Source organism: Mus caroli, unplaced genomic scaffold, assembly GCF_978045245.1.
Source record: "Mus caroli unplaced genomic scaffold, Mus_caroli_1 scaffold_2, whole genome shotgun sequence".
NCBI lineage: Eukaryota > Metazoa > Chordata > Mammalia > Rodentia > Muridae > Mus > Mus caroli.
In genome coordinates this window covers 37,246,130-37,270,930 of record NW_028227257.1, presented here as the reverse complement: position 1 = coordinate 37,270,930, position 24,801 = coordinate 37,246,130, and the positions used below count along the sequence as shown (strand labels likewise).

Genomic DNA, 24,801 nt, shown 5'->3' with positions numbered 1-24,801 from the left:
AATGACAACTTTGTTAAAGAATATTTGATATTCAAATATTTGAATATTTGAGCCCTGAATAAAATTCAGCTGTTTTAACATGACTGATAGAGTCACCTAGTTTATCCCAGTCAGATTATCTTCTGAGTGAAAATATTCTCCATTGCTGAATTATTAATCTAATCTATCTCAACTAATTAACTCCAAAAGAATATATTTTCCTTCCAGCATTGAGGAAAACACACACACACACACACACACACAAAGCATCTTTAACAAAGAAAATCTAACATTAAAATATGAAAACAGCTGAAGAGGGTTGGGATAGCTGGCCCAGGGAGCAAGCTGAGCTGAGTATTGTGGCCTGACTCTTCATAGTTTCACCTACCCCTCTCCTAGCTTCCTACTCCATCCTATCCATGGGTCCATTCTGGATAAACTACTCTCCTGTTAGGCACACAGCAGCTACCTGCAGCTCAGCTGTGCTTATATTCAAGGAAACACGGAGAAATATCAAAGAGGAGTAATGGTGACAATTTGCATATGCCAAATAAAAATCTATAAAAATGCTTTTTAGTGAAAAGGTGAAGGCTCTTACTTAATACGGAAAGGAAAGTAAGAACTGTATGCAGAGGCTGGGAAGCTCTACAGAGTAGCATTTGGAAATGAGAGATAAAGACCAGGTGACAGGTAGGGGCAAGTATGGGGAGTGTGTACACATCTATGTAACATTTACTACAGAATAAAATATACTTTACCATAGGTAGGGTTGCATAGGAAAAACACAGTATACAGAGCATTTGTACTTGGTGGAGGTGGAGGTAAGATATCCACTGGGGGGGGGGGGGTTAGATCATGTCCTCTGTGAGTAATAGGGACTACTGTGGTTGTGTGTAGAACATCTCTGTATGTGTTCATGTGTCTGGGTACATGTGCACATGTGAATGGACATATGGATGTCAGCAAAGGTGTTTTCCTCATACACTCAACCGTAGCTGTTGAGAGAGAATCTCACTAAACCTGGAACTCACTGACTCAGCTAGCCTGAATTGCAGACCAGTCCCATGGATCCTCTGTGCCTGCCTCCTTAGAGATGCTATTACAGACACTTGCTTCTAAGCCTCGATTTCTTAATGTGGCTTAATGCCATCTGAACTCAGGTCCTCATGCTTGCAATAGCACCTTGTGGATGGAACCATCTCCCAAGCCTCATGTTATTTTATAGTCACATTCCTAAACCCGTTTTCTATACTTACTGCTATTTTTACCTGAGTTGACTCTTCTGCCTCAAATAAATAGATAACCCTCCCCCCCCACACACACACACAAATCAGGTGAGGACCCTGGGGTTGACCTGCTGTCAAGCTAGGAATGCATGGAAGTGTTAGGGAGAGCACTGACGATCTTTCTAGTCTCCACTCATGACCCACAAACACTGGACTTTCTTCCTTTTTTCTGGTTTCTCGTGCTAAAAAGAAAACTCCAAACCCACTTCCAGTCTTCTCACTGGACCAACCTTTTCAGTGCCCCGCACCAAGCACTCCGTATTTCACAGGACAGTTCTTAGTGCCTCATCAGTGTAACTTGGTAGATACTCTAGATTTGGTTCTCATGTGTGGGGCATTGGGCTATGCACAGACAGTCTGGTCTCCAGTTGAGCTGAGATGGTGAACCCCAGGACCCGGTGGTGATAATTCACCTACATGGGTTGGAAGGAGTTCTCTCATGTCTCTTGGAATCCTGGATCCAGTTAAAGTTACCGCCCCCTCAGTCCCCACAAGAGAAGCATGGTTAGTAGTCATGTAGGCAGTGTCCCAAGATTCTGACCTTTAGGCTAGAGTCCTCCCCAGTTACCTAGCAACAGAAAAGATAGCAGTATATCATAAGAGGGGTTGCTTGGCCCCACCTTGCTCTCTAACTCCTCTTGCTCTCTTGTTCTTACTCCCCTTACTCTCCTCTCTTCCTCTCTAGCCTTTCTCTCTCTCTCTCTCTCTCTCTCTCTCTCTCTCTCTCTCTCTCGCTCTCTCTCTCTCTCCCTTCCCCCCTTCTCTCCTCTTTGCCATAGCCAGTCTCTCTCTCTCCACCGCCTCTCTTTCTCCCTGCCTTTCTATAATAAAGCTCTAAAACCACAGACTATCTCCTGGACTCAAGGCCCGCTGTGCTTACTCTCGCCTGTGTGGAACCCTATCTCCTTAAGCCCTCTCTCCCATAACCCCGGGACTACAGGGTGACACTCTGGGGCCCTGGTTGGGGGCTGCCCCTTGTTCACCATCCCCTCTTTGTCGAGTGGGGTCAGTTGCTTAGATGCCCACCTGGACCTGAGTGGAAAGCGTCCGGCAGCCCTCCTACATCTGCCTGCCCAGAGCACAGGAGCTCTGGCCGGACATGGGCTCTTTCCCTCCCCCTCTGGAAAGACACATCCCTCTGCCCTCTCTCCCATATCCCCTGGACCTCCTGGTTTCGGGGGCTGCCCCTTGTTCACCCCCCCCCCCCCATCGAGTCGAGTCAGTGGTAGACTGTCTCTTCATCTGTGCTTACTCTCGCCTGCATGGGAACCTCTCTCCCTCAGCCCTCTATCCCATAACCCCGGGGCAACGAGTGTCACCCTAGGGCCCCTTGGTTTTGGGGGCTTCCCCTTGTCCAGGCCCCGTCGAGTGGGGTCCGTGGCTTAGATGCCCACCTGGGACAGAGTAGAAAGCGTCCGGCAGCCCTCCTACTTCTGCCTGCCCAGAGCATAGGGGTAACTCTGGCCGGACGTGGGCTATCCTCCCTTCCCCTTCCTTCCCCAGCCCCCTTTTTTAGTTCCCACACTCATGAGAAATCCTGTCAGGAAAAAAACATCATGTGTATCAGCTCCACTTTCTTCCCTCTGTAACCCCTGACAAGGGAATATCGGTGTCCCGTATTTTAAAAAATTAAAGTCTCTGAAGTTCTATTGTCCTCATGACAACTGAATTTTATGGGGACTTGGCAAATATGGCTGATTTATATAAAATGTTGGAGATATTTGGCATCTGGTACCCAGGGGAGAGTCTCCCTTTTTTTTTTTTTTTTTAAATTTTTATTTATTATATATAAGTACACTGTAGTTGTCTTCAGACACTCCAGAAGAGGGTGCCAGATCTCGTTGTGGATGGTTGTGAGCCACCATGTGGTTGCTGGGATTTGAACTCTGGACCTTCGGAAGAGCAGTCGGGTGCTTTTACCCACTGATCCATCTCACCAGCCCGAGTCTCCCTTTTTTCTAGACGGCTTCATGAAGAACAAGCATGGCATTTCCCCTGTGCAGTACAGAGTCACATGCTGAAAACACAACAGGACTAAGACCAACTTCTAGAATCCATGACAGTGAGCAGAATGGGTCTGGCTAAGAGGACACATGTGCCCTTCATTACCTCCTCATAAAATGCTACAAACAACAAGGAACAAACAGTAAAAAAACTGTCTGTAATGCAGGGGACTGCCACACCTCAAGCCACCTGCAGAGTTTCCACCCCAAGGAGAGAGCAGGGTATAGAGGTCACCCAGAAGCTTGTTCATCATACCTCACTACCCACCTCATGAGATGGCAAACCACCCGTGAATGCAATCACCCACACCCTCAGGTACTACAGCCACACAGCAATGAAAGATTATATATCTGGATACATGTGTATATAAAAGATTATATATCTGGATACAGAATGCCCTCTGAGAGGCAGAAGCAGGCAAGGCTCAGGAACAAGAGTCCATGGAAGCCTAGATCTCGGGTACTAGATGAAGAAAGGGCCAGAGGGCAGGCCTGAAGCTCTATCACTCACAGACAGGGATCTTACTGTCCTGAATATCTTAAAGGGAGGGTGAGAAGAAGGGAGAGGGAGAGGTAAGGAGGAAGGAAGGAGAGAGGGAAGGGGAGGGGGGAGAGAACATTTTAAAAGAAATTCTAAGCTACTTTGGTAGACCTTCACCTACTGCTTTCCTTCTCCCTAGAACATCTGTATAACGGCATTTTGCCAAAAAAAAAAAAAAGAGGTCATGGCTTTGGGTGGTGTTAAAGAAAACAAATGTCAGATGATAAACACATAGGACCGAATGAATGGCCAAATGACTGGGAGAACTCAGACAAGTGAGTATTTAGTCACATATGTGCCATACAGATCATGTCTTAGGAAAAAAAGCCCAAAGAAACATATGGCCTGCAGACTGAGAAACAGAGGATGGAAAAACAAGTCTGCCCTGGAGAAGTGGCTTGCTTTAGGTCTGAGGCAGAGAAGACACAGATGACCTTGAAGAACTCAAAACCCCAGCAGGGTCACTTTGAGGAACACTGTTGGAGGCAGCTGAAGTACAAAACAAGGAAAATAACAGCACTGGTCTAGAACCAAAAAAAAAAAAAAAAGTAATGATTAATTGATTAAACAAACCAAAAGGGAAGAATAGATAAGTAAGCTCCCAGGCACAGGTTGACATGATCTGTGAAGATGCTGGATCCTTAGGGAAGTGCAGCCTTTTACAGTAGAGAAACCTTGGACAGGTGATCAGGTCACTGCCAGTGGTGATGGGTCAGAGTGATAGGAAGTGATGCTTGAGACATCACTCCTGACCTCTGCCTCTCCTCAATCTACAGCCTTCAGCTAATCAGGAGAAAATGACAGAAATCTCAGCTGAGAACATTCTGTAAAATTCCTGACCAGTGTTGTAGGCATTAAATACAAAGGCAAGTACAAGGGCAATAAGGAGTAAATGCAGTAAGTATAGCATTGTAGATGGATCCTAGGAGGGAAACGTGGGTGCAGGCTGTGGTCAGCAACAGTACACCCATGTTGGCTAGTGGTGCAGACTGTGCTATCCTAATGCTAACCTTCCACAGTTAGGCTTATGGTTTCTGATCCTATATGTAAGAAACTTGAAAAGGTATTGCTTCTATACCCACCCAGGAAAAGTGCTAACCTAGAAATCAACAAGCCAACTTAGATCCATCAGAGAAGTAAAGTCACATGTCATGTCACTGACCCCAAACTGGACACATGGATGCTGGAGCCTTCAACTCTATGACAGGAGTGGCTGCAAGCTCAGCACAGCCTTGTATAATTGTTAGGAGGTCTGAGTGGGGCTAGTCCTAGGGGTCAAGTCTCAAGGAATTTAAGTTCTAGGATCTCAACTAGCTTTTCACTGTCAAGGAGGGAGGGAACCCCCCCCCCCCAGCATATGGCATGGAGGGACAAAGCCATTGAGAGGCACCTGCAAACATGCAAGAAAGAAGGTGAAAGACATCAAGGTATAACTACACAAGAATATCCAATGACCATAAAAGCCAAGAAATAGCCTAAGAAGATCTCAGAAGTAGGGGACCAGGATAAAGACCATTTAGCTCTATTAAAACACATACATAGGTTTTACCAAAAGTTCATTGCAAAAGAATGTGAATATTATATGAGCTGATACTCTAGAAATGATAATGTGAGAAGCTGGGAGGTGGGCGTTAACGAATCCTATTTATTTTAGGACAGTCAACTGATAATTTGCAGACACAAACATGATACTTGAAAACTTTAGCACTAATTTTTTAATAATCATTTTTCTTGAAGTCACACTAGTTTTAGAGGACTTATATCTCATGGCAGAGACACTTTAAAGTTCAACAATTTCTTCAGTTTTGCTTTCACTTGTGTTAAATGCAAGCAAAATTCAAATTCAATTGAATACTTGTATTTAAAACAGTAGATCTAGAATAAACATAATGTTTAAAAGCATCATGTTTCCTTCTTTTGGTCCATTCTCTTTAATTCCTTTTTATATCTATCCATATATTTGCCTATACATTTCCAAAATTAAAATAGTACTCATTAGGCAGGAACATTCATTGTAGTTAGAGAATGACCTGTTGTTTTCTTCTATTTCTTATACCATGCACAATTTTTATAAATGAGCATGCATCACTTTTATAGAAACAATAAAAATGATTACTCTTTTTATAAGTTTAAAGGAATGGTTAAATGAACACTATATGTCTTTTTTTTTTCTTTTAATAACCTGTGATTTGGCACGATTGGGTTGCAAATCCTAGCTCAGCAAATCACAGGTTATACAATTGAGAGCAACTTGCAGAACATTCTAGTTCCTGGTTTCATCCTCTGTTCCAGTGAAGGAACTGAGCAGAGATATTTATGTTTCCACTCTGCTGAAATCCTGGAACTCTAGTGCTGGTGATTAAAATCTCTCCACATTGAGCTACAAGGGACACTTCAGACACATGGAGGGGTTTACCTATTATCTTGGCTACACTGTATTGCTGTCAAGGAGTGCATCTTACTTCCCTTAAAACTTTCATACCATTCTCACTTCAAGTGAGGCTCAGATGTGAGGGAGAATGAAGCCCAATATAATAATGAAACGTGTTAGTTTTCGAGAGGTTATAAAACAGAAGAAGGACAGTCACAAATGGTGACTCAGTATTCATGAGAAAACTCTCAAAATGGCATCCTTTCCAGCTACAGCCGCTGGCCTCCCAGCAGGAGTGGGAAATGGTGAAGAGGCATTTGAGCTCTTCTGGGAAAATTGGATATTAAAGTTAAAAATGATGACTGAGGTCAAATAAATTGGGTGTTTGTGGGAGATATGATAGGCTAGAGAGTGCTGGAAGAAATTTTAACAACAGCTCTATGGCCTACTTTGCATAATTATGAAATTTGATTATGCAGAGCAAAACACTGGAAACAGATGAAGATTAAAATAGCACTTTTTCTTTTTTGGTCTGAGAGAAATAATAACAACAAACTTGCTTTGCAATTCAGTAAATAAAACATTCTAGAGACAAAAGGAAGAAAATTAGGAAAATGAAATTAATATATTGAGGCCTACTGACTTCTCATGGAATTTGTCTTTCTCTTAGTACATGAAGAATCTCCAAATGAAGTAAGCAGCTTTGTTCTATTAGTCAACTAACACAACTGCATGTGTCGGGTACAAAACAGTGCTATTTGAAGAATATTCATGGGAGTAAAATGATTAACAGTCACACAGAACTAGCATAGACACTTTATGTGGTATGTAACTCCAGTTTGGAAGGCTACAAACATCAAGTAGCTATATCTACATTCATATGTATGCATATCAGATATAAAACCAGAATTCTGTTAAACCATGGCATTTCTTACTGATCAGAGGGAAAATTTCATTTGTATGATGGTTTTAACTTTTCTCTTTCTGATTCCCAGTGAATACACCTAGTCTACTTTTCTTCAAAGTCATCAAACTCCAACTCAGGACTCAAAGTTTGTTACAGTTGGCCAGATTGCTGCCATCAGAAAGGCAAGCTAAATGTAATAGAAAAGTCTGCTTCTATTAAAAGCTTTCCCCTCCTGGCCAAGTCCACTTTTGAGTTTGGAGTCCAGAACATCTTGGAGGTAACAGAGAGAGTGGGGTTTGATGAGTGGCATCATTATTACTTAAGATAGAAATAATGGCAGCCTAAGATGTAGGAAATAAGTAATGAAAAGCTTAGCTTATGTTTTGTGATTTTTTTTTTAACAATAAAGAAGATAAAGCTGAATCACCAAAGAAAAACTGAAAACTAAAAAAGTTGTGGAGTTCTTACTAGTACAAGGAAATCAAGTGACTTCTATGAACATGTGTATGTCCATTCTTCATTTCCTAGTCAGCGACACTAAGCTACCCACCTAGCATTCAAGTTTTAAAGACTGCACGGAAAAATGGAATGTGGCCCTTTCCTTGGTGAAGTCAACTCCAGTTTGCCATTTACAAAGAAACCTACCTGCATATAACTGGCAGCTTTTGAAACAGCCACACCCTGCAGGCTTATGGCTATAAATTTCAGCCGCCCCAGCTTTTGAGAAATGCAAATAAAGAAAACTCATCGAAAGGTTGCCATAACTCTCACAGCTGACTAGAAGGAAGCATTTTTGACTACTCAAAATTAATAGCAGCTCCCAAGGCCTTATAGGAACAGCTGTCACTGAGAAATACACTCACAAACAAATAAGCAATTCTCTCCCAGGTTTGATTTGTTAGAGGCATGAAGCAGCGGCCTTTTGGGAGTACGGGGCCACCTGCAGACCTCTGATGGGGTGGACTGTACCCACTGCACACAAGATTTATGAACCTAGGCCCTCTCAGACTCTGGCACATGCTGACCCTCATGACCCACCTACTGCAGGAGAGCAAGGCAAGACCTGTGGGTGGCTCAGTTAACATCCCAAGGAGTACAAGTCACTAACACAAACTGTTTTCATCTCTCCAAAATGCTGCCACACCGAGGCAGTGGGCTTAGAAATGTAGACAGGGTTGCATGGCTTCTGGCTATATTTGGTATAGAGATTAATTTTCCCACATATACAGTCTCACTCTTCCCTATGCTGGTGTCAATTTCATTCAGGCGTGAACCAGTGAAGACAGACCTGATAACATTCATGTATGTTACAGTAATTTTTGAAAGTAAGAAATACAGTCAGATCTGTGAATATTAAATACTGTGTTTTCAAGAATAAATAAGAAGTTAGATTCAGTTCAATGCTTGCATTTCCCACCTCTTGCTATGATGTTAATTGTCTCTTTCTAGGTCTGAAATAGGCCAGAACTTGTCACTGTACTGACATTCAAAGAAAAGGGCACAATTCCTGGCTATCTAAGTTAGTAGTCCATGGGGACTTGCTATGAACAAATGTTTAAAAATTTTTGTGATATTTTGTCTCATTTACAGAATTCTGCAACTATTCTCTTGTTTAGTAAATGCAGAAACCGAGAGGGAGACACAGGATGAACATGAGACCAACAATCAGCACACATAAACCATGTTCATTTAAAGTTCTTTGTATGACTTTTAACTGATTTCTGTCTGAGTATTGACTTCTTATTTCTAAAGTAAACACATGGGTTGCTCAGTCATGAAGAGCCCTTAGAATGTAGATTTCATACTCTGAAAATAGTTTCTAGTTGTAATCTATCTTTCATTGCTACAGAAGACAGAACAACACAAGCCCACATCTCTAGGGACTCAGGAGTTCTTTACTGTTCATGCTGTGGCCTATCTTTGTTGTTAATGCTGAGACTATTCAAGGCGCTCTCTCACTGGTTACTGGCTCTCACTATTTAGCATTAGAGACCTATGAAACTGAACATTCAACTACTGCTGCCAAGATGGGCATGAAGGGAAAAGCAGGCGGTATCTTAATTAGGAGCTAAAGAGCCCATCCAGAGGAGGCTGCTGTGTTACTACATAAACATAAACATATGGATCCTGCATAAAATTTACAAAGTCAGGATTTGCTAGTCTAGGGTCTCTTTCCATATATTTTTAGAAAACCATCCCAAGGCAATCTAGTTTCTCTGAATTCAGGTCTTTCTTTCTCTACTTATCTTGAAAGCAGTGACTCTAACACCAACTATTCACCAAGCCAAGAGAATGGTGTGGTGTAAACCACTCAGTTGGCTACCTGGGACTTGGATGATAACAGGGCAGGTCAGAAAGCTTCTATTTTTGACTACATAGCTATTTGCTACTCAAAGATTCAAGGACGCTGAGAGCTTTGTAAAACTGAATTCGTTGAAAGCTTACTGGGTATTCCCGTGGCTACGGTTGGTAGCATTATAATTTTGGAAGTGAGTACATCTGCAATTTTTTGTACTATCCGTGGGATGCTGGATATAAACCATTTAGAATACACTGCAGTGATGGACGGTAAATATCTCTCCAACACAAATATGAGGCCAATAGCTAGTTTCTTTTCTCATCTTTATTTGGTGCTACTTTGGGGAAATTACTTGGAAAATGAAGGTGAGAAATGGTTCTATAAGCACAAACTGAAGGTTCACATATGAATTAAATAACCTCATTTCTGTACTGGCTAGTTTTCTGTCAACTTGACACAGTGGGAGTTATCACAGAGAAAGGAGCTTCAGTTGAGGAAATGCCTCCATGAGATACAACTGTAAGGCATTTTCTCAATTAGTGATCAAGGGGGAAAGGCCCCTTGTGGGTGGGACCATCTCTGGGCTGGTAGTCTTGGTTCTATAAGAGAGCAGGCTGAGAAAGCCAGGGGAAGCAAGCCAGTAAAGAACATCCCTCCATGGCCTCTGCATCAGCTCCTGCTCCCTGACCTGCTTGAGTTCCAGTCCTGATTTCTTTCAGTGATGAACAGCAATGTGGGAATGTAAGCTGAATAAACCCTTTCCTCCCCAACTGCTTCTTGGTCATGATGTTTGTGCAGGAATAGAAACCCTAAGACAATCTCTGTTTTCTTCCCTCCACTGATACCCACTGGGCACCAAATGAAGAGCAGAAGGCACAAAACCCAATTTTTCTAACACAGTGACCTTTTTTTTTTTTTTGAATTATTTTTACATTTAAAATGTTATCCCCTTTCTCGGTTTTCACCCTTCCTAGGAACCCCTGTCCCCCCCCCCCCCCTTGCTTCTATGAGGGTGCTCCTCCACCTACCCACCCACTCCCTCCTCCTTGCCCTCAATTCCCCTACACTGGGGCATCTATCAAGCCTTCATAGGACCAAGGGACTCTCCTCCCATTGATGCCTGACAAGGCTATCTTTTGCTACATATGCAGCTGGAGCCATGTATACTTCTTGGTTGGTGGTGGTTTAGTTCCTGGGAGCTCTGGAGGGGGTCTGGTTGGTTGATATTGTTGTTCTCTCTATGGAGTTGCATCTAGGATCTTCAAGATTTTATAGTCTCTGGTGTGAAGTCTGGTGTAATTCTGATAGGTCTGCCTTTGTTACTTGACCTTTTTTCCTTACTGCTTTTCTTTGTTTTGCACATTTGGTGTTTTGATTATTATGTGACAGGAGGAATTTCTTTCCCGGTCCACTCTATTTGGAGTTCTGTAGGCTTTTTGTGTGTTCATGGGCATCTCTTTCTTTAGGTTAGGTAAGATTTCTTCTCTAATTTTGTTGAAGATATTTACTGGCCCTTCAAGTTGGGAATCTTAGCTCTCTTCTATACCTATTATCCTTAGGTTTGGTCTTCTCATTGTGTCCTGGATTTCCTGGATATTTTGGGTTAGATTTTTGCATTTTGCATTTTCTTTGACGGTTGTGTCTTCTGCCTTCTGAGATTCTCTCTTCTATCTCTTGTATTCTGTTGGTGATCTTTCCTAGATTTTCTAACTCCAGGGTTGTCTCCCTTCGTGATTTCTTTATTGTTTCTATTTCCATTTTTAGATCTTGGATGGTTTTGTTCATTTCATTTGCCTGATTGTGTTTTCCTGTAATTCTTTAAGGGGTCTTTGTGTTTCCTCTTTAAGCGCTTCTAGCTGTTTACCTATGTTCTCCTGTATTTCTTTAAGGGAACTTTTATGTCCTTCTTAATGTCCTCTATCATCATCATGAGAAGTGATTTTAGACCCAAATCTTGCTTTTCCAGTGTGATGGTGTATCCAGGGACTATGGTGGGAGAACTAGGTTCTGATAATGCCAAGGAACCTTAGTTTTTCTTGCTTATATTTTTACACTTGCCTCCTGCCATCTGGTTATCTCTAGTGCTACCTGCCCTCCATATATCTGACTGGAGCCTGTCGTTCCTGTGATCCTGGTCGTGTCAGAACTCCTCAGAGTTTAGCTGTCTTTGAGATTCTGTGATTCTTGGATCCTGGAATCCTGAGATCCTGGATGTGTCAGAGCGCCTGGGAGTTAAGGTGCTTCTGGGACCCTGAGATCCTGGTGTGACCAAGCTCCTGGGATCCTGGGATCCTGTAATCCTATACATTTTAGAGTGCCTGGGAGTGAAGCTTCTTATGGGTGTTGTATGACTGGCTGTGGAGTTCACGCGCAAGGTAGGCTCAGGGCATCTGCTCAGACTGGAAAGAACCTGTGCCATTGGTCGGGAGGTTGCTGGGTTCCTAGATCCTGCTGGTCCCAGTTATTCTTGGTGTTGGGGCAGATGTTGTGTCCTCCTTACCTCTGATCCTATGATCCTGGGAGTGGAGCTTCGTCTGGGTGTTGTGGGACTGGCTGCGGAGTTTGCGCCCAAGGTCTTGACCTACTAGTTTTACTTGAAGATTCTAAAATTATTTTTCTCTCACTCAGCAAAGGATTGGATTTGACTGCAGAGAACTTCTGTAACTTACTGATCTTTAAGTGATGAATTAGTTATGGTATAGATAGGCAGCCAAGCCTATTATATGTAACTTATTTTTTACCAGGCATAGTCATCAGGAGTTCACTTAGTACTTGCTTTGATTGTGTGTGTGTGCATAATTTTATTTATTTACTTTTTGCATATGAGTATTTTGTCTATATGTATGTGTATCATGTATATGCCTAGTGTCCAATGAGGCCAAAAGAGGGCACCTGATCTCCTGAGATCTAGTGAGACTGTAGTTACAGAGGGTTGTCCATGTGAGTCCTAGATTTGAACCCAGGTCCTCTGGAAGAGTGGCTATTGCTCTTAACTGCTGAGTCAGGTCCTTGACTATATATTTTAAGACACAGCATGCCTAATTTTCATTGCTCATTCTTTGGCCTCTAAGCAGCATAAGACAAACTGGCTTAAGAATTATTTCTAACCAAGTTATGTTCTAACCAATTATTTCTAACCAAGTATGTTCTAACCAAGAACATTACAAAATGATCCTCAATCAATTCCAATGCTTAATTGCTTTCATTGGAAGATTCCACTGGGTCAGGTCACACATTTTAATCTCTGCTGTAAGAAACCACCTTAGTCAGGGCAATGCTTACCCACCAGAAATCTACTTCTGGAGATGGAGAAATTCAAGACCAAAGTGAAGCAGACCTGGTGAGGGCCTGTTCATCACAAATGCCTCCTTTGTTGTCCTCCTCTGGTAGCAGAGAGGAGCTAAGCATCCTGGACTCGCTTTATTAGGGTATCAATCACCTTCAACTGGATTTCAACTTTATGGCTTAGTCACCCCCCGCCCCCATAGGTCCCAGTATAATATCACTAAATATGGAATAAATTTTACACATAAATGTTGGAGGGCACAAATAGTCTGAGGCAATTTCTAGAAGGCTGGGCAAGCAGAAGGGAAAGAAGACCAAAAACAAAGTCCTTTAGAAGGCTGGGCAGTAGCCATGACCTTTGAACCTACATAAGCACCAGTTCTCTCCATGGCCCTAGGGATTATAGATTTATGGCCTATAAAAAGTTGTTCATGAAACAGATTCTGAGCCTAGGACAGTTGCCCACAAAGCCAGAAGGAGGCTATGTCAGGCCTCTGCTATTCATTACAATATGTGAAAACTGATGTGCCTTTAAATTTTTGTCATTTCCTTTCTAGATTCTTTGTGAATATGGTTTTTGGACTTAAGACTGCATCAGGACCCAAAAGTGTACATCCTGGCCTCTGGACATAAACAGTATTTCCACCTTCTTCTTAGAGGAGCAGGTGAACATGGAAAGGAACATAATTGCTGAGGGCACAATTTGGCTGATAATTAAAAGCACAGTCATTTAGTAAAGTAAAAGTACATGACTTTCATATATACACAAACAGAGGATTGTGGAAATGGTCTGTGTGATGAGATATGAAAAACATGCAACCTGGGGGATGCTGCAGTTTATGGGGAGGTTACTGGGATCTACTGCAGACTAGCTGCGGCATCATGATTTTACAGGCGTGGAATCTAAAAACATGGTATTTAATTTGATTAAGATTCTGTACAAGGTCAATAGAAGAAACAAACAAAGCCAGGAGGTACTGTTAGACTGCATGATACAGGTCAGTACATCATGGGGGCAAACTAAGGAGTCAGCCTGTGTGCAATTTGGAAGAAAGTGCTAATATTAAAAAATGCATAAATAAAAGCAAAATAACAATTGTACAATCTCTAAATAACGCAGCATCTTCAGTGGGACGAAAGCCCACTTGTTCTCTGAAGGGAGCAGGATCCACCTGGGGTCCATTCTATGCTAATATGCTGCTCGAGGGTAATAAAGAGGAGAAAGGAGCCAGGCCTTCTGGCTCTTTTAACTCCAGAACTTGGAAGGCGGAAGCAGGTGAGTCTCTTGAGTTTGAGGCAGAGTTGACACAGAGAAACCCTGCCTCAAAAAAGCTAAATAAATAAATAAGTGAAAAAAATGAATGAACGTAGTTTCATTTTTTCCTTCAGAAAATTTGTATTGTCATTGTCTTATAAGAAAAATCTTAAAGCTTTGTTTTCTATCTTTTCACTCCAAACCCTCCATTTCTTATTGTTTTATAGAACCAAGTGGCTTAATTTGGTAAGTTGGTTTGCTTATAAAAACCCTTGGTTCCTTCTGCTTTGTTGGTGACATGTCAGACCTCTAGTGATCCAATAACCCCTTATTGTTGTCATTGGCTTACTATGCACATGTCTATCTCCTTAAAGAAAGATTACAATAAATAACTGGTCACAGTAACGGGGCTCTGTGGGGAGATGTGATGGATAATGGTTAAGGAGTTTGAAGATACTTTCCCAAGGGTCATGGTCATTGGGATTCTCACCTTGCCTGACTTCAGAATCATCTTCCTTGGTTTATATTTCCATAAGTCAACTATTTAAGGACAACTGAACGATAATACAATTTCTTCACAGAAAAAGTTTTACAAGTGGATCAGAAGTCATAGATATGCCCATGAGTATCCAGAGAAGGACACCCCCCCCCCAAAAAAAAGGTCTGGGAATTTGTCTAATGAATTCTGGAAATCTGAAAAGCTGCTAAGTCAACTTAATGGGCAATATTGCCCAAGCAAAAACTGACATTTATCCCAGTAAGATACTTCTGGACTAGAGGAGTGACAGTTACCCAGTAGGAAGACACAGCTTTCTCCTCCATACTAGGTGAGTCCACATACATGTATTTTGTAGTGGCTATGGAAGTTCTGCCTGTGGAGTTTTGCCTATGGAAACAATGATTCCACTCTAGCATGGGATCCAGGCCAGAGATACTCATTATCTACCCATCTTTCAAGTGTGGGGGCCTTCACCTGTAAAATGTGGGGCTAAAGGACCAGCTACCAGACAGCCTTCTGCACCAATTGCTACAGAGTTCTGGAGTTTCTACCCTGATGGACAATGAGAGGTGCGAAGGCTGGGGCTTGATGCTGTAGTAGTCTATGGGAGCCTGTTGAGCTTAAAGTTATAGATAGATACTGCAAATAGATACCTGAGAGGCTTAAGACAACCTTCAGAGAAGACTGGTCATATTTACCATGTATAGTGATGCATACCTTTAATCCCAGTACTTGGGAGGCAGAGTCAAGTAGATGACCATGAGTTTGAGGCCAGTCTTGTCTAAATAGTAAATTTTTTATTCAAAAATTTCATTCAAATCAGGGCTGGAAGACCCTCAATCCTTACCTCTACCAAAACCAGACAAACTTGGGTATACCTTCCTCAATCTTTAAAGCATGGACTTAGGATCTATTATTTGAAACCAAAAAGAAGCACTGAAACAACCTCATCAAAATCTCCATAAAAGGAACTGTCACATCCAACTATTTTGGAGTCTGTCCCCAAGAGAACATACTCCAGAAGGGAATGTGAAAGAACAGGATGTAATTTTAGACAAAGTTCCAAAAGATTACAGGCTATAACTAAAACTGAAGTTTTAAGGTGTCAAAAGATTATCTTAGCGAGGGTATTACAGATTCCATATATTTTGAATTCCACTGTACTTTTCAACTTTCTTCCAACTCAATCAAAATGTTAGAGCATTGTAAAGAGTAAAATTAGTGCATGTATATCATTCTGAAACCTTATCATTGAACATCGGTGAAGACAAGAATAGTTTTCTAACTCTACAGAAAAATGAGCCCAATGTGGTGATGAAGTGGGGTAAAGAAAATATATCCTCACATATCTATGAAACTCGTGTCCATCAAAGACAATTCCACGGTCCTGGAACAGCAATCCCATGGCTTACCAGAAGAAGCCATGTTAAAGTCAAGTGCCTGGGATAGGGTTTTCTGGTGTTTTCAGTTTGAAAGTAGGAGATTAAGATTAATATTATAGACAGATATGAAAACAATAGACACAGACAAAAGACAGAAATAATACCTGACAAGTGTCCAGCAAACAGTACTAATCTTGAGATGCAGCAGACACTTAAGGAATAAAATGATGTGAAGCCAAGCTGCACAAAAGAAACCCAAATTTACTAGAGCATACAGAGCAGATAGTCAACTCTAGCCGGAAGCTCTGCCCTGAAATGTTAAGTGTAAACAGTTGCTTTACTTGGATGGGATAAGATTAATATAGAATTAGAATAAAGCACTATAAGAATTTCAAATGTAATGTGATTCTTTTAAATTCTAGATTTTAATAGTGTTCATTTAGAAACAGGAGATGAAGATGGATATAGTGGTACATGGCCATCATCAGAGCACTGGGGAGGTGGATGCAGGATGCTCCAGGTCAACCGAGGCTACACAGTGAGACCTCATCATACAAGTTGCTGTCATTCACATTGCTCCTCCACAATGCTCCCCCTGCCCCATCCCCAGCTGGTAACAGCACTGAGTGCTCAGTCAGAGGGAGAGTGACAGGAGGTGAAAGCACCACACCAGGCCCACAGTAGGTGTGCAAGGCCTACAGTAGGTGAGCATTTACATAATGTCTAGTTGTGGCAGCTGAAAACCACACTGGTGCCACAAAGGCCTCCCCTGCCACATGCCATGTTTGCTAGTCTCAGACCACTGCTCCTGTGATCTGTTCTCTTTGAAATGCGTTCACACATGTGTCTCAGCGTCTCCTTCATAACTAATGTATTTTGTCCTCAGGATAAAGTAATTATAAGCCACAAAATTGAACTCAACACAGAAAAGCAATTTTTGTTCTTGGTTCCCATCTCAGTCCTGAGGCTGTGTTTAGGAAAGGGCCCCTGTGAACACAAGTCAGGAATATAATGGACTGAATACTGAACCTTTGCTAGGAATTAAAACAAAAGTAAAAGAAATGGCCTTACAATTGCTGATCTAAACACCGGCGTTTATTTTTGGAGAAGTTCATATATCTTCCTGTAAAAACTGCCAACTTATCCTTCGTCTTCCTTGACATCTCCAACTGGGTGTTTAAGAACATCTTCAAATTTAATCTATAAAATATAATTCTGGATTTGAGCTTCCTGCCATCCTAGCAATCCAGTCTCCAAATGAGTATTCAAATGACCTTTAGAAAGTGACACCAGGGCACTGTTACCTTGTTTTATCACCAATGCTTCCCACAAACTAAGAATCCAGCTTAGTACCCTAAGTGATCATGATGTCGATCTCCGTCCTCACCTTGACCTCATGGGCCATTCATCTGAACCCACCCCATGGCCTTTGTATCTGCTGCTTTCCATAACTTAAGATGTGCTCAATTCTAGAAGTTTTTGCATGGCTTCACAATATTCAGGCCTCAGACTCTCTTTGAGTCTTACCGGGTCTGCCTAGTTAAAAGCTATCCAACTGCCTAGTTAGGCCCCTACAGGTGTCCTGCTTATTCTCTCTGTGGAACTTCACCTTAGTGAAAGTGCCTAAGGGATCTGTTTATTGTTAGTCCTTTCTAATTCAAGAGAAAGCAGAATGTCACTACTGAGTTGCTAGGTACAGATCTGTGACTCAAGAGGCTAATGGACAAGTAAGGCCAGTTTGGTTTTCTTCATTTGATGATAATATATGTCAACTTGTTTATATACATATCACCCTCCACAAAAAGATTTCTACATATAAAAGTCCCTGTTCAAATCCTTTTCCTGGTACTAGGAAGCCCTGATTTGCAAGTTTCTATCATGCCAAGCCCAGGTAAACTTTCTTTTATCATACTTTTGCAGATGGCTTCTGTTGTGATGTTTTCTTTAAAATAAAATAGCGCCAACAGAGATGTGCTCAGGTCCCTTTTTAAACTCTTCTGCGTTGGTCTCTACTCACTTGAGCATGAATTCCATCTGGCCAAACATCCCAGACCCGGATGGCCTTTCATCAACATGCCAACACCTTCTGTCCCCACCACTATGCACTGGTATTTTCATATGAGGCAGCAGACTTAATTAAAATGACACCCAAAACACAGCCTTCCTCGAGACAAATCAGTTGTTTTCTTTCCTTGTTCACAGTTAGTCTCTCTCCATAAGAATTTAAGATATGAAAGAGAAAAGACATTTGTTCCTGTACATTATAGTTCTACTGGAAGCTAGAGGAATGTGAATACACAGAATGAATTCAACTCATTAAAGAATTGGAATAAAAAAAATCACGAAATAAATGGTATGTATATGTACAAACACACGTGTGCATGCAGTTTACATCTCTTGTTTCAAATACAGTGCATATTCGATGTACTATTCGGGGACTTTAGAGACAGTATGACAATAAGCAAAATCTATGTATTATTAAAGAACTGACATAGTAATTCATAACCAGGAAGCTAATAAGCTACAAGGTTCACTTTAAAAATCAAGCTGTTCTGTGTATTTAGTATTTGTACAACAATGTCCCTTTTTATTGTCAATATTAATTTGGGACAGGAAGGTAAACTTTAGAAGCAAACTTCATGACTAAACTTGATATGGTTACTTCTGGAATGAAACCTTTTGAAAATAATGAACTATATAAGGCATACTAGAAGTTTCTCCAATCTTTTAAAGATGACTAATATAGCAGCAGAATAACAGAACTTTGAAGATGGCTTAATTTTATCTGGGTTACCTTGACTCTTCAAATCAAGCAAGCATTCTATTTAAAAGAAAAAAATTCCAAGCCGGTCAATGGTGCCTCAGGCGCACGCCTTTAATCCCAGCACTTGGGAGGCAGAGGCAGGCAGATTTCTGAGTTCGAGGCCAGCCTGGTCTACAAAGTGAGTTTCAGGACAGCCAGGGCTACGCAGAGAAACCCTGTCTCAAAAAAACCAAAACAAAAAATAAACCCAAAACAACAACAAAAAAAAATTCCCTCTCATTTCCTACCATTAAGAGAAGGTAAAGCCATGGCAGTGTTAAAGAACATTGGTTCACTCATGTGCGCCAGACTGGAGTAAACTTTACTTCTAAAAAGTGATTCATCACACACTAGCATTTTATAGACAGTGGGGGGAAACAGTTAGTTTCCATTCCACAGAATGGAAAGTGACTGTTGGCTACAGTCAGTTCAACCCTGAATTCCTACAGGGCTGAAGCTCCACACAGCTTTTTCTGGCTGAAGCAAAATTATTGTCAACATCTGAAAATACAATTCAGACTAGCAACATTTTTCTTTACCTAAATGTATTTTAAAATCCAGTATGTTTCCAAAAGACAGAGATTATTAATGTAGCAATACACTCTGGGTATCCAATCTATGCAATATATTCTTGCTTCTAGATTATTTCATGTCACTAACCTTCTCTCCATTGGATGGTAAAATAAATCTCATGACTTAATTTCTCATTAAGTTGAGGCCTAAGCAGGAATGGACTTTTCCTACCAGAAAAAGCAGTAAATCTGCCCTAACAAATGTGACACTCTTATATTTTAGTAGATCTTTTGTACTCTTCTCTCCTCTCCTCTCCTCTCCTCTCCTCTCCTCTCCTCTCCTCTCCTCTCCCCTCCCCTCCCCTCCCCTCCCCTCCCCTCCCCTCCCCTCCCCTCCCCTCCCCTCCCCTCCCCTCCCCTCCCCTCCCCTCCCCTCCCCTCCCCTCCCCTCCCCTCCCCTCCCCTCCCCTCCCCTCCCCTCCCCTCCCCTCCCCTCCCCTCCCCTCCCCTCCCCTCCCCTCCCCTCCCCTCCCCTCCCCTCCCCTCCCCTCCCCTCCCCTCCCCTCCCCTCCCCTCCCCTCCCCTCCCCTCCCCTCCCCTCCCCTCCCCTCCCCTCCCCTCCCCTCCCCTCCCCTCCCCTCCCCTCCCCTCCCCTCCCCTCCCCTCCCCTCCCCCCCCCTCTCTCTCTCTCCCCCAGCCTTGGCTGCCCTGGAACTTACCATGTAACCAGGTTGGTCTAGAACTCAGAGAGTCACCTGCTCCTGCCTCCTAAGAACTGGGATTAAAGGCAGAGGTCGCCATGCCCGACTCATGTTTGTAAATCTTATTGTTTAAAACTTGTAAGTGGATTAAACCATCTCAAGTAAACCATACATTTATGCAAAGGCTGTGGTTCAGTTACTATTTACTATTTTCCAAATCCGTGTTCAGAAAATCTGTCAGTTTTGTACAAGAGAAATGTAAAGAGGACAGAATGAAGACAGTAATGTTGACAGGTGAAATAAGGTGGTGGGATCCAGTGTTGAGAAGCTGAGAGAAGGAGGTGCTGCTAATGCCATCAGCTCACTTTCTTTATAAAATGTGGGCTCTTAATTGGCAATAATGATTTCATAACTCACCTCTGCATATTTTAGCTTCAATGTTTTATGCATTTCTCGAAAACGACTGTAACGCCTGAATACAGTCCATGTCTCATCTAGGACAGAAATCTATTAGCAAAAAAAAAGCAAAAACAAGTCAGCATTAATTACAACAAAAAAGTAACTAACTTAACTAACATAATTTAAAAATCAAATTAATGATTAGCATGTAAAATCTCTCCAGATTGAAAACATTAATCTAGCTGCATAAATACAACTTATACATAGTAACTGTATCCTATTAAACATGCATCTTCTGCAGCCATTATGTCTTATTATGAGTGGTACCTATGTAAAGCTAGGACCAGAAGACTACCTCCTACCTCTTAACATACTGCAAGAATTGTACCTGCCACCAAGTCTGAAGACCAGAGTTCTATCATGAAGATCCATACAGTGGAAGAAGAGATCTGACTCATGAAAGTTGTCCTTTGATCACTACAAGTAAGTCAATGAACACATGTGCCCATCATTCTCATTCCTCTCTCTCTCTCTCTCTTTCTCAAACACACACACACACACTCACCCAAATAATTTATATACATATAAGTACATATACACATACATATATATTCTGGGTTTCTTATATACCATATATATATACCCTGAAAATATATTATTATTATAGATATATCATATAATATATATTATAAGAGAAAAAAGTATCCCTTAACTCTCCAACAGCTGGTAGAATTCCAGAGGATATTCTTTTGGGTACAGCAATATGTTCCATGTAAAATGTCTAGTTTGGGCACCAAAGGTCACCACAGTGGACAGAAAGGAAAGACAAGAAAAGGACAAAGAATTAAGGGAAACATTTCATTGTGTTTGTGACTACTATCTTAAATATGCAACAGTTGGCTTTCTATCTCTCCAGGGAGAGAACTTCTGCCGTCAACTTTTCCTAGTCTCCTGGGGTAAAAGCAAGCACCACAGTCCATCACTGCCACCAGCAGCTGGCATCCTCAGCAGCCTCCAGAGGCACAGCTGAGCATCACCATCAACCTTACTTCTCAGCTCTACTTGCCACTGTTCTGAGCTCCAGTGTGGAGAGCCGTGCCGCTAGCAATTGCTGTGGAGAGCCGTGCGTGCCACGAGCAATCGCCATTATAAGATGGCGCTGGCCTCCGCTGTGCCTAACTAGTAAACAAGCCTTGTACGCAGGTGCGAGAGTAAACTCACTCCTAGTCACTGCCCATTGTCGGGGCGTAGTAATGGGGTGATGGGCGAGCAACGAATCAGAAGCTGTCATGCCACATCAGGTGCTGAAACGTCATGCCCCATGAGGGCTATATAAGCGACTCCATTTTCTGGGGTTGGGGTCTTCCTGAGAACTAAGCAATAAAGCTTTGCCGCAGAAGATTCCGGTTGTCCTGAGTGTGTTTCTGCTGGCGGGAACAAAAGCTCGGGATACTCCAGACCACAAACCCAGCCTAAAGACAACCTTCTCTGGATGTTCCATGGGGATGTCCAATTCAACTTGATATTCTCCCATCTAAAGACACTGTACCACACTCAACACACCCAGGCAACTGGAAGTGGGGCAGTCATCCTCAGCTGTCCTTCTTGTAACATCTCCACATCTGAACAAGGCAGTGGGGCTTACCAGGACTTCACCCTGCCTAGAAAATGACCTAACTCTTTACCTGGCACCCACTGCCAGCAGAGGTGTGGGAAATCTCAAGCTGCACATTAGAGAAATGTGCAGGAAACCACAGGGTATCAATGGAAGAGAAGCCGCAGTGAAAGAATACCCAGGTAGGGGGATTCCAGAGGAAGTGTCTTGAATCCCAGCATTGCCTCAGTCACTCAAAATGAACTGTTTTGGTTTTTTTGTGTATGTGTGTGGGGGACGTTGTACAACAATAAAGATTTTTATTATCAGGCTTTTGAATTTGTTTTTCTGTTAACATTTTTTTTTCTTCTCACGAAGTTCTTTGAAAACAAGTATCTCATAAGAACAAGTGAGTTGTTAAGGAGGCGACAATGTAGGTGCTCTTCAGCTGTGGTGTGCCACACTGGTATACTCGGCACTCCAGCTGAGGAACGCTGCTCCCTGCAGCCAGGCTGGAAGGTCTTGCTCTTCAGATCCTTCCTCACTAGACCTTGTAGAGTCAGGGCTGAGGTCTAGGGGCAAGGTCAGCACAAGCAATAGGGCAGGGCAGGGCAGGGCAGGGCAGGGCAGGACAGGGCAGGGCAGGGCAGGGCAGGGCAGGGCAGGGCAGGGCAGGGCAATAATGACCTGGGTTGAACAGGAACTGGGCATCCAAGGGAGAACTAGACCAGAGAGGAGGCCTCTCACTTCTCACATGCTGGTGATGTGTGATGCCAGAAAAGGCAGAGCTACTGGCTCCATGATGTGTAAGTATGAAGATGTAGGAGGTCTGAGGTGAGGTGAGACATGACTGCTGGTATGAGAAAATCACCAAGGAAAGTTGTCGCTTTGTCTGTAACTCAGAGTCCAATGTGTCCTTTATTGGGAACATTTCCACCAGACCTCTCAGACTCACAATGGAGCACTTGCAAGATCTAGCAGCACTTCAGAATGTAGCAGGAGCACCTGTCAATTCAGCCTCCAGTACAGAACATCTGCCACCTCTGTTTTGACTGAAGGTGACTCCTCTTGCTGAACCACAGCTCTAACAGACCATGCAAGTATAAACCAACAGAACACCACACTAACACTCTTGATAGGGTCTGCTCATCTGCACCATGTGTCCTGAGCCTCACCTGTCCTAAGCAGCAAATGTCTCAGACCTCCATTTCAACTCTCTAGAACACTAGGATGCAATCCATTCTGTCTCGAGAGAAACACATTAATTCTCTTCTCTAATACACCAATGTATTTCCTGTGTCACATTATCCTCATAACCACCTAAACAGGCTACCACTATGCCATTTGCTAGCCCTCCACTGTGTCTTCCATTAAAACACACTTCTATTAAAAGGCTTACTTATGATTATGATATCAATTTATTTCTTCTTGTTTTTTCTTGAATCCACACTAAAATAGCATTCCACCAAGGTCACCAGTACCTCACATTGCTAAGTCCATGGGTTAATTCTTCATCATGCCCTCAGTTCATCTTGGGGAAGAGCTGGCTCACTCTTCCTGCTCACATTTTCACCTGGGTTCCAAGCTGCTCCTTTTTTATCTTTATACTTTGCTTTGCTGGGACTTCTCATATCCCTGATCTCTAAATACTAAATGCAGCAGGATCTCATCCTTGAACATGTTGTATTTTCTACCTGCACACTCTCCTTCAGTGATCTCATTGCTCTAATTTCCATGCCAGGACTCCCTGGAGGCTCTTCTACTCAACCTAGACTCATCTACCCACTTCTTACATGGACATCTAAAATGCACCTCAAGCTCACCAAGGTGCAGTGACTAAAACTCATCATACTCACCCCCTCATCCTCCCCCCATTTCAGTTAATGTCATTCTGCTCATTCAATCCCAACCGCGGTGTCCTCATTCATGTTCCTCTCTTATGCCTTACATGCAGCCCACCAGCAAACCCTCTACTGTAATTATTCAGAATGTGAATCTGGCTATACTTCACCAGGTCCATCATCCCTACCTAATTATTTTTGACAAATTTTAATGTTGGTCCCTTGACTTGCCTGTCTCTCTTCTTGTTCTTCATTCTTTTGTTAAAGGGGTCTTGTTAAACACTGTCAGGTGAGGCTATTTCTTTGCACAAATGTAACATGACCCACAGTATCCAACTCTAGTGAGGTACAAGCTGGAGTTCTTTCCCTGACCTGTTCTGTCTTCTCCTTGGGCTCATCTAAAACCTCTCCAGACTCCAGGCTCACCTGGAATATATCAGATGTGCCCCCTACATGTGTGGCCTCAGGGACCCAGAAGTTAGCAAAGAGTGTACACTGCAGGTGTAATCTCAGGGAACGTGTGCTTTGATCTCCTTTAGAAATGTTTGCACTGCAAACATCCACATGAGTAGTTACCTTGATTCCTTCTACATGTCTACTCTCAAGCCACACTGTTAGTGATGCCCTCCCATCATATCCCATCTAAAACTGCACACCCTCCTTGACCCTGCTTTTTCCTCCCTTTTTGTCTTGAATTTTGGAATCAGCAAAATCTGAGTACCAAAAAAATAAATAAATAAAAATGGCACACTGTTATCTTAGTTTGGCTTTTCTTCCTCACTAAAATGTGATTTCCAGGAAAGCCATTCTTTTACTCTCTGGTCGGAGCCCCTTAGAAGAGTATGTGCCACACAGGAGGCATCTTAAATACCAACTGGAATATCGAGCACCAAGATAGACTTGTCTTTAATACCCTCCAGCTCTTTAGTGACTTTAAAATGGAATATATGTTTTACAATTTTCTCCAGGAAGAAAAGGCCTTTAAAAAGATCAAATACGACTAGGATGAAGGAACCTGGGCGCTGAAGCTACGGTCCTCCGGCCTATACTCTCTTCCTCTGTGGCTTACACAGCTTAACACCTAGCCACTGTTTGACATCTCTGATGAGAGAAATGGCACACCACATCCACATCACAACTTTGG

General features: G+C 42.4%; 1 protein-coding gene across 3 annotated transcripts in view; it reads right to left on the bottom strand.

Moving 5' to 3' along the window:
- Kif16b (kinesin family member 16B) overlaps positions 1-24,801 on the bottom strand; it is a 277,807-nt gene that overhangs the window by 32,117 nt on the left and 220,889 nt on the right. For all 3 annotated transcript variants that reach the window (XM_085833718.1, XM_029474203.2, XM_021150816.3), the window contains one exon: positions 20,241-20,330. In XM_085833718.1, the coding sequence (XP_085689844.1) occupies positions 20,241-20,330 (90 nt within the window). The remainder of the gene's footprint in view (positions 1-20,240; positions 20,331-24,801) is intronic.